This window comes from Dipodomys ordii, unplaced genomic scaffold (genome assembly GCF_000151885.1).
Source record: "Dipodomys ordii isolate 6190 unplaced genomic scaffold, Dord_2.0 Scaffold42, whole genome shotgun sequence".
In the NCBI taxonomy this organism is placed as follows: domain Eukaryota; kingdom Metazoa; phylum Chordata; class Mammalia; order Rodentia; family Heteromyidae; genus Dipodomys; species Dipodomys ordii.
In genome coordinates this window covers 2,056,732-2,067,427 of record NW_012267258.1, presented here as the reverse complement: position 1 = coordinate 2,067,427, position 10,696 = coordinate 2,056,732, and the positions used below count along the sequence as shown (strand labels likewise).

General features: G+C 40.5%; 1 protein-coding gene across 3 annotated transcripts in view; it reads right to left on the bottom strand.

The window, feature by feature from the left end:
- Lima1 (LIM domain and actin binding 1) overlaps window positions 1–10,696 on the bottom strand; it is a 67,463-nt gene that overhangs the window by 7,138 nt on the left and 49,629 nt on the right. The window contains exons 7-8 of one of the 3 annotated variants that reach the window (XR_001175164.1): window positions 6,255–6,388; window positions 2,051–3,803 (exon numbers count right to left, since the gene is read on the bottom strand). Coding sequence is in view for 2 of the 3 variants with exons in the window: in XM_013018789.1 (XP_012874243.1) it covers window positions 2,789–3,803; window positions 6,255–6,388 (1,149 nt within the window). In the remaining variant the exon portion in view is untranslated. Of the gene's footprint in view, window positions 1–1,987; window positions 3,804–6,254; window positions 6,389–10,696 lie in introns of those variants that run through there. The other 2 variants (XM_013018789.1, XM_013018790.1) reach the window with 2 other exon arrangements.

The window sequence follows — 10,696 nt, the reverse complement described above, 5'->3', positions numbered from 1 at the left end:
GCCTGAACTCTGGGCCTGGGCGCTGTCCCTCAGCTCTTCAGCTCAAGGCTAGTGCTCTACCACTTGAGCCACAGTGCCACTTCTGGCTTTTTTTTCCTGCTTATGTGGTGCTGAGGAATCGAACCCAGGGCCTCATGCATGCAAGGCAAGCACTCTACCACTGAGCCACCTTCCCAGCACTTTGGTCTTCTCTTGTACGAGGACGTCCTATTACATATTGAACCTGGAGCTACTCTTTACCTTTGCAATAATGAACAATCTAGCTCATCGCTTGAAAAGTATAGGAAAGGATTCTAAAGGTAATCTTATCCCTAAGAAACTGATAAGTAGTAACATACTCAACTGATATCCAGAGGTACTCAGATTTAAAAAAAAAATTAAGTCAGGATGTATAGTGTTTACCACATGGACAAGGGGGGACAAGTTAGAATAATAAGCAGTCACACACTAAGAATAGTTAAACTCAAGACAAGATTGGATATTTTGTGTCACTAGGGGCTCCTGGACTAATTGTTCAGTGAACAGGACTTTTTTTTTTTAATGACTCAGATTAGGATAGAGGCAAGAACAGAAGAGGTATTCTGATGTCAATCTAGAAGATCAGAGAAGACCTTGGAACAGAAAATGACCCTGGGAATATAACAGATGCCTCCAAGCAAATTCACATTTCCACTCCAGTACTGAAACAAACAAGCTTCTTCAATTGTAGCAGTTGCCCCTATAGAAGAAATTAAACCAAAAATTTTTCCACTCAGAATAAAAAACCATCTTCAGCAGAAATTTGCATAATTATAGTGAATTAATAAGCATTGGATACAATACACAGTAAAAAAAAAAGAAACCAAAAAACAGATTTTGAATTGATAAAACAAACAGCTCTTTTTGAAAGCACACATCAATTTTCTCGCCAAATTGCAGTTTTCCAGACAAATTTTCTTCAGAGAAGAAAATTCAAGATCAGCCCAATACCACCACTCAGTGGTGAAATGTATTCATAGCAATCGCTTCTTCCACAACAATCACATTCGCCTCTAACAAACTGCAAAAAAGTAGATCTTCAGATTGTAACGACGTAAAAGTAATAATAAACATGGAAAATTTTAACTGTAAATTACAAGCTTTATTGAATAAAAATGTTTCAGACTAAGGAGAATATAAGAAAGCAGAATACTTTACATCTTTAAAAAATATTACAGCGAAATCCCTACAAATGCAGAAAAGCCTCTTCCTTAGAATACCTCTCCCTCTGATACATACAATTTGGAATATTAATTATGTACAGCAAATGTACTCAAGTTAATCATTCTTCAAAGCCTTAATATTAGAGAAAACTATCCCCCCTCCCACAAAAAAGCCTAATTTCACTCTGGTATAATTTCAACCTGTGTATACTACTTGCTATAAAAATCAATATGCCTCAGAGCTACACAAACTTAAAAATTAGTGTCTCAAAAAAGGGACATTGTTAGTAAAATACACATTTGGAGGTCTGAGCTCAAATGGTTTAAGGCAGTTGTTATTCCTCCTTTGAACTCTTTTTTTTTTTTTTTGTTAGTCCTGGAGCTTGAACTCAGGTCCTGGGCACTGTTCTTAAGCCTCTTTGTGCTTAAGCCTAGAGATCTATCACATGAGCCACAGCACCACTTCTGGCTTTTTCTGAGTAGTTTTTTGGAGCTAAGAGTCTCATGGTCTTTTCCTGCCAGAGCTGGCTTCAAACCACAATCCTCAGATCTCAGCCTCCTGAGTAGCTGGGATTACAGCTGCAAGCCACGTGCCCAGCCTTTGAATTCATTTTGCCCTAACATGGAGCCTGGTGATCTTAAAGGCCTAAATTTTTTTTTTTTGGGGGGGGGGTCTGGTCATGGGCCTGAACTCTGGGCCTGGGCGCTGTCCCTCAGCTCTTCAGCTCTTCAGCACTCTACCACTTGAGCCACAGCGCCACTTCAGGCTTTTTTTTTTTTTGCTTATGTGATGCTGAGGAATCGAACCCAGGGCCTCTGGCATGCAAGGCAAGATCTCTACCACTGAGCCACCTTCCCAGCCCAAGGACTAAATTTTTTTTAAGTTGTTCTGTAAACTGTGAGAAGCATAGACATTACCATGGCTGATAGCATAGCTAATTGGGTAACAATCTCTTCAAGCACCAAAGCATTCAGGTTGTCTTTTAATTATCTCAAAAGGTACTCTATAAAGGTAATATATTATACTTCAATAATTCAAGATGTAGAGAGCAGGATGCAAGGCAATAAATTCACCCTATATATCAGAGTAAGAAAATTAACTAAAAAATTTAAAAGACTAAATATTTGATCTCAATATTGAATACTAGAAGAAAAGTGGTATTGATTTTAAAGTATAAAAACTATGCCCTTTATAGTAAAGTGCATTCAGTCATAACTTTCAGACTTCTATATCCCTTCTTTTGTTTTCTAATTCCACAATAGTATTTGTAGTGTAAAAATGTACTACCAATTATCTCTCCACTTTAATATTACCTTTAGGGAATATAGTGGAATCTGGGCTGTATTGGTTGGAATATTTCCCTGCTTATAAGTTCTTTTACATATATTCATTGCATGGAGGTCTTAAGTAATATTATTTCTAGCATTTAGAATTGGCTCACTTAAGCTGCTGTATTGTGTTTTTTTAAGTAAAAATTTGTTCCAAGGTTGTTTCCACATAAATGACAGTTCATGCTAAGATAGCTCATTTTGTGCATCACTTTGATAAAGGGCAGGTTGCTCACTAACACTAACATGAATTTAAACCTCAGCACTATTTTAAGTTATCATTCTTCATCCTCATCTTCATCATAGTATCGGTTTCTCTTTATCTGTTCCTCTACAGATAGCTCTTTGACCACTTCTTCATCCCAGAACCCTACCTCCTGGGATTTCTGGTTCTTTATAGTGAATTCTTTAGTGGAAGTGTTGTCTACAACACTGGACCAATTTGGAGACTTGGGCTCTAGTGGAGACTGCTGTTTGAAGAGGTGACTATCATCTTCATCTACATCTAGATCTGCACCATTTTCTATGAAATTCTCACTCCCCATCTCAAAATTATGAATTTCCTTACTTCTCCTTCCTGTTTCCTCTCCTGTAAATTCTGTGTCTTTCCAGGTTGCTTTCCCCACACTTCCATTTTTCTCAGAGACCCTGGTATTTTCCACCTGTTTCCTCTCTGTTATTATTCCTCCTGTGAACTCGTCACTCTGCTCTGATCTGCTCCAACCCTTCCTACTGGGTGGGGACAATGTTTTTGGGCTCTTGACAGAAGAGGTTCGAAATGAAGCTGCTACAGTGAATGGACGACTTCTTTCCTTCAGTGAAGAAGATCGTCTTAGCTTCTTGAGATCTAGATCTACATCCTCAGGAACCTCTGGCTTGCTGATTTCATCCTCAGGAGGCCATTTAGGCTTGAATACTTTGATTCCTTCCTCCAAGACACTTCCAGAGCTGCTAAGTTCAGTTGGGGGTGGCCAGGCAATCTTTAACTTCTTGGTTTCAGCAGGCTTGTCTTCCTTCTCTCTCTGAGAGGAGGCCTTGGCTTCCATACTTGCAGCTAGCACACCTACCTTAGCAATGGGGGCATCTTCTACCCCTGGGCTCTGAAGAGTTTCCCCTGCATTTGGAAGTTGGGCCGGTCTCTCTAAAGTCTCTCCATTTTCACTTTTGCCTGCCCACAGATCCTTGTGTGGTTTGTGCCCAAAGCCTTCATCATAGTTGCCTTTAGATTTAAAGAGTTGATTGAAGTGAGGCTTACAATAGATTCTCCCATGCAAAGATGCATATGTTCCTAGACTGTCATAAAAAATAACAAAGTTAGCAAAATTCCACACTCTCATTTACTTATTCAAGCTAAAATCTGGCATTTTCAGTATTTTGAGAAGATGCTAAGTGGGAAAAATATCTTTGTGTGTGTGTGTGTGAGAGAGAGAGAGAGAAAGAGAGAGAGAGAGAAAGAGAGAGAGAAAGAGAGAGAGAGAGAAAGAGAGAGAGAGAGAGAGTGTATGTGTGTGTGTGTGTGTGTTTGCCAATCATGGGGCCTGAACTCTGGGCCTGGGTGCTGTCCCTCAGCTCTTCAGCTCAAGGCTAGCGCTCTACCACTGGAGCTAGAGTGACACTTCTGGCTTTTTCTGCTTATGTGGGCTTCATGCATACAAGGCAAGCACTTTACCACTGAGCCACCTTCCCAGCCCTGAAAAATATCTTTAAAAGCACATCATTCCCTATCAGTTTTTAAGTACACATAGTTACTTTTAATCTTTACATAAAACAGGTTTGCTTCTAAGATAAAGCTTCACAAATCATTTTTCTATCTGAATGTGCTCTCCATTTGCAAATGATTTTATTTACCTTTGTTAAAGTTTTAAAATATTAACTTTTTTTTAGAATGTCTTTCCTAGGTAATCCTACCTGACTAGCTCTGGTCATATACTTCCTTAGTATTTATAACCTGTACCTACTTAGAATGGCATTACTTTGTAAAAATCTAAGTCTTTTTCCTTCTCATTTCCCATTTGTGCTGTAATTTAAATGCTACAAGAATGGATATAATGCTTTGCAAGTAGTTGACATGCAACAGTTACTACTGCTATGTTTAATATAACAGTGAATGTTCAGCAAAGGGAATATCTTACCCAACCTCAGTGCTGGACAAGTCTTTAGATTTTCCCTTACATGGTAACTTACTTCAAAGATTTGTGAAATGACAGCATTTTCCCTCAAAAAATGTGTTTGGAGTAAAAAATTCAGTGTGCAGAAAAAGAGCTAAAAAATAGAAGACACAAAGGCAGATTTTGGCTCAAATTAAAGCAAAGTTATCTAGCTGGAGTTGCCCAACACTGCATCTAGCAGTGGTATGGTATCTATCATTAAGTGACCAGCAGATGCCAGGACATCTTTCAAGAGTGTTTTAGAAGGGCTGTTTGGTCTGGAAGGAAAGTAGCATCTTAGGTTACTTCCTCCTTTAAGACTGTACAACTGAGCTAAGTGCTGGTGATTCATGCCTGTAATCCTAGCTACTCAGGAGGCTCAAATCTAAGGATTGAGGTTCAAAGCCAGCCTAGGCAGGAAACTCTTGAGTCTCTTATCTCCAATTAACTACAAGAAAATCCGAAGTTGTGCTGTGGCCCATGTGGTAGAGTGCTTGCCTTGAGCTGAAGAGCTGAGGGATAGCATCTAGGCCCAAAGTTCAAGCCCCACGACAACCCCCACCCTCCCCCCAAAAAGACTGTACAACTGAATTTAGTTAAAAGAAATATTTCAAGCTGGGCATCAGTGGCTTATGCTTATAATCCTAGTTACTAAGGAGGCTGAGATCTGAGGATCATGGTTTGAAGCCAGACCGGGCAGGAAACTCCATGAGACTCTTATCTCCAATAAACAACTCAAAAAAGCTGGAAGTGGTGCTGTGGCTCAAGTGATAGAGTGTTTGCCTTGAGCAAAAGAAGTTCAGGGACTGTTCAAGCCCCAGGACCAGCAAACAACAACAACAACAAAATGAATATTTCCCTTATGTATCACAGAACATCTTTATTTTTAGCAACTTAGAAAAAAAGATACATAATGATTATTTCCTCTGAAACAAATAACAATTAAGCAACCTAAAGAAAAATACATGCTTTTCAGGGGCTAAAATGATTGCCATTATTACAAATTGCACAGTGTTTAGGACACTTTGGAGCAAGGGCTCAGAGAAATAACCTTTGGGCTTTCTCAACTTTATGATTCCATGATACCAAAGGAAACATTCTACTGAAGTAGGTCATAAAAGGCTTTTCTTGCAATTCATATAATTTAAGCTTCAGTTTAACATGTAAATAAACATATGAATGCAGTCAGAAGTCTAAAACACCACTGTCATTGGTTATGAAAGATTTGTCACTAAACAGTACTTTTTACTTTATTTGGGACCGCCCATACAATATCATTAGTATAAGCAGGTGGTTCCTGCCTATAATTCTTATTACTCAGGAAGCTGAGATCTGAGGATTATGATTTGAAGCCAGCCCACACAATAAATTACCCAAGAAGCCAGAAATGAAGCTGTGGTCAAGAGGTAGGATGTTAGTCGTGAGGAAAAGAAACTAAGGGACAGGGACAGTATCCAGGCCCTGAGTGAAAGCCCCAGGGCCAGAAAAAAGAAAGAAAGGAAAGAAAGGAAAAGATCATTAGCAACTTTTAGTGCCAGTACCCTAAAAGTCAAAGCTCGGACTATACAGAGAGACTGCCTGTTTTGGTCTGGCTTACCTAAGCTTGTTATTGCAATAGGAGCAACGGAAGCAGCTGATATGAAACACCTGCTGGTTGGCCAAGAGACGTTCCATGGGGTAGACTGTCTTCTGACATTCCACACAGGTCTCTCGTGCAGGTGCCTGAAACTTCTAGGAAAAGTAAAAAGACAACGTTAGCACAGGGAGTGATGACTTAGTTGTCTGTTAAGATGGGCCTAAGCTTTACTTTATGTCTAAGAGCCATTTTAGCTGGTCAGTCAATTCTCATTGGAACACTAAGTCTGCTCCAATTCCATTTGCTGGCTCTTTAAAGTCAAGAACCTGTCCTGAATTCCCTTTGCAAATTGTCTGGCTGCTCAGTAGCAGCCCCTGAGAACATGTATACTTGGGTTAGATTGTAAAGAAAGACATAGACAAGCCATCACATACACACAAAAAAGTGCATACAAAATGTTAAGGTCAGGGAACAAGTAGAAAGGGTAGTGAACAGGGCAGAAATTAGGAGAAAATGGTATCCTGACATAGAATATAGCAGTTTGATTCAAGTAAAAAAACAGGACAAAGCAAAAAACAAAACAGGACAGACTTATACTGATAGATTCTCAAGAGTATAACTTTCAAGGGAAAGATGAGCATTTGGCTATGGGAATTAGGTAAAGGTATTTTAATCTCAGGAAAGCATCTTTTATTTATTCTGCTTATAATATTGATTTGTTCAATCAGCTAAGCATGGTATTTTTTGGGGGGGGTTCCAGTCGTAGGGCCTGAACTCTGGGCCTGGGCGCTGTCCCTCAGCTCTTCAGCTCAAGGATAGCACTCTACCACTTGAGCTACAGTGCCACTTCCGGCTTTTTTTCTTTTTGCTTATGTGGTGCTAGGGAATTGAACCCAGGGCCTCATGCATGCAAGGCAAGCACTCTACCACTGAGCCACCTTTCCAGCCCTAAGCATGGCATTTTTAAACAACTCAAAACTGACACACAAATGCAACAATTTATAAGAGACACAAACTATTTTATTAGGACTCATAGAGTCCTATAAGGCCCATGTTCTATAATATTTTAAAATAAGGGAGACAGAAGTGGAGCTGTGGCTCAAGTGGTGGAGTGCTAGCCATGAGCCAAAAAGCTCAGGGACAGTTCCCAGGCCCTGAGTTCAAGCCCTCATACTGGCAAAAAAGGAAGCAAAACAGGGGCTGGGAATGTGGCTCAGTGGTAGAGCACTTGCCTTGAATGCATGAGGCCCTGGGTTCGATTCCTCAGTACCACATAAGCAAAAAGAGGGAAGTGGCACTGTGGCTCAAGTGGTAGAGCCTTGAGCTGAAGAGCTGAGGGACAGAGCCCAGGTTCAGGACCCACGACCAGACCCCCCCCCCAAAAAAAAGGAAACAAAACAAAATTGAACAAAGGGGCTAGTCACACTCTTCATTAATAGTAATACTCTCTTATTCTAGGGGCATAGTACTTAGAAGAAAATTTTAAACAATGAACATAGTCTACAACCTAGTTTACCAAGCATAGAAAGGTATTTAAATATGACCCAATAGTATTGCAGCAAATTGTCTTCTTTGGAGCACAGAATTATGTGGTTTTTTTCTTTTATTTTAATTAGGTTTTCTCTACAACCATTTGGTCCTTGACTAGCAAGCAGAACACAGATTAAAATGCAAAATACAATTTGGATACAATAACACCATTGAAGCCATTGGAGAGAGTCTGTCCAAATCATGATTTTCATCGTATAAAGTAATAAGACAGATGTGTACATCAGTTTGAAAATCTTTTTTTCCATTGTGGAGAATGGATTCTGTATTTTTACACTTGAAACAGACTAAGTACTTATTTTCATTCTGGAAAGACAAGAGACAGAAACGTCACATGTATAAGAGGATATTAACAGAGAGATACAGAACACACTTTCTTACACACACACATACACCAAGGGGAGGAACACATGGTAGGAGAAGGATGCAGCCCAGTGAACAGAAGGAAGAACCTGAGAGAAAGTGAAGGTTGAGCTCACATTAGGAGGAAAGTAGAAGGCAGGAGCAGAAATTAGGTACCAGGAGCAGGTAGCAGAAGCTGGAAGAGACAAATAGGAACCTTCAATGAATACATAGCATTTGATGTGACTTGGAGCGTTTGATTGCATCTGAACTAAAACTCAAGTGAGTCAGATTCAACAATATTGTTTTTCTTTTTCAATTAATGCTGCTAATCTTGGCAAATTAGCCTCTCTTATATCTACCTGAGGCTGGAAACCATCCCAGTTTTGGAGGGAGCTTTTATGAGCCTTTGCCTACTTAAGGAGTGTCTCAATAATTAGTGTCTTATTACCTCCTACACCTGACCCACAATGGCTCTCTCTTTTTATGGAGCCTCACTCAGAAATAAAATCTCATTTTCCTCTTTACCAACTAATGAACAGGCTGCTAGTTCAAACAATTTACCAAACACAAGCTTCTAACTAACCAGACTTACTAGGATTCTAATACTTTTATTCATTTCTCTGTTATCCCCTTTTGATACTATTTAAGGTGAATGGAGCAGCTGCTCATTGGACTTCAGTGTCATAATGACAAGAGAATCCCAGCATGGTAACATGCCAAGTCACAGTGGCTGTGGCTTTGCCTTCCTTTTTACTCTGTCCTGGGCTCTCAGCCACTTTTCTCTCATTGCCCCCATGTCTATTCAGACAACAGGAAGCAGAGTCAGAGCCCAAAACCCTCTCCCATTATCATAGGTCTGGCATACATCCTGCCCATGCCTTCATGGCATGCTCAGACTTGGCACAGCCATGTTTCAAACACTGCCAACATGAGAGTATGAGACATTTAATATTTTTACAATATATATTTTTTTCATTTAGGAAGAGAAGATTTTTTTTTTCATCCTCTTCCCCTCACCATCTTTCACACGTAGATACTAAAGCATCAGGATGTCAGGAGCCTTATCAAAATTTCACACACAGACAAGAATAGAATTTGAATTAAAACCCAGAATCCCTGAATGGAGCCAACAGAGCATTTCCTCAATTGTCCTGGATTGTTAAATTTCCATAACTAAAGGAAATTGGAGAAGAAAACAGATGCTCACCCAAATGAAAATAATCTTGCTATTACACTATGAACACCCTATAGTCTTCACTTTGTTTCAAATTAAAATGTGTAGATAATATAATAAAATATTCTGTAATGAATGAGGCTCTATATAAATAGTCAATGTTCATAAGCAGTCTTCCCATATTAGGGATCTTATAGACTTTCTGTTGATAAGCATCTATATAAAGCTATTTTTCCCAATAAATTGGTATGGTTTCATCTACACTTTCACCCTCTTGCCTTGCATGTATTATTCAGTCTAATGAAGGCTCCAGTGCATGTAGGGGATTATTTAGTGGGGGAGAATAGCATTGGCCACAGTCAGTGAAAGTAATTACTCTTTAGACAGTGAAATAAGAAGGAAATTCTGTAATTGATGTCAGAGTTCCATACTTCAGATCAGTAAAATTGCCTTTCATTTCCCTTTCTTACTTTGGGCAAAATATCTAGGTAATAAAACTGAAACAATTCTCTTCTGCCTCACTTTCCCCCACCCTGTCCCCCCCCCCCCACCTTGCCTTCTAGCGCTTAGGACCTCAAATTTTCACTTTTTTCCTTACTGTTGATGTTATAACACTTGAGTCATACTACAGTCCAGATTTTTTTTTGGGGGGGGGTCTGATCATGGGGCCTGAACTCTGGGCCTGGGCGCTGTCCCTCGGCTCTTCAGCTCAAGGCTAGGGCTCTACCACTTGAGCCACAGTGCCACTTCCGGCTTTTTTCTTTTTGCTTATGTGGTGCTGAGGAATCGAACCCAGGGCTTCGAGCATGCAAGGCAAGCGCTCTACCACTGAGCCACCTTCCCAGCCCCCCAGATTTTTTTTTGTCAGTTGTGGGGGCTTGAACTCTGGGCCTGGGTGCAATCCCTGGGCTCCTTCTTTTGACTCAAGGCTAGCACTCTACCATTGAGCCATTGTGCCACTTCTAGCTTTTCTGAGATTTATTGGAGATAAGAGTCTCACAGACTTTCCTGCCTGCCCCAGAGACTGACTTTGAACCATGATCCTCAGATCTCAGCCTCCTGAGTAGCTGGGATTACAGGTGTGAGCCACTGGCACCTGGATCAGTCCTGGGGCTTGAACTCAGGGTACTGTCCCTGAGCTTCTTTTGCTCAAGGCTACCACTCTATCACTTGAGCCACAGTGCCATTTCTACCCTTTCTGTTTATGTGGTACTGAGGAATCGAACCCAGGATTTCATGCATGCTAGGCAAGCACTCTAGCTCTAAGCCACATTCCCAGCCCTAGTCTAGAATTTTTTTTTGGGGGGGGGTCTGGTTGTGGGGCCTGAACTCTGGGCCTGGGCGCTGTCCCTCAGCTCTTCAGCTCAAGGCTAGCGCTCTACCACTTGAGCCACAG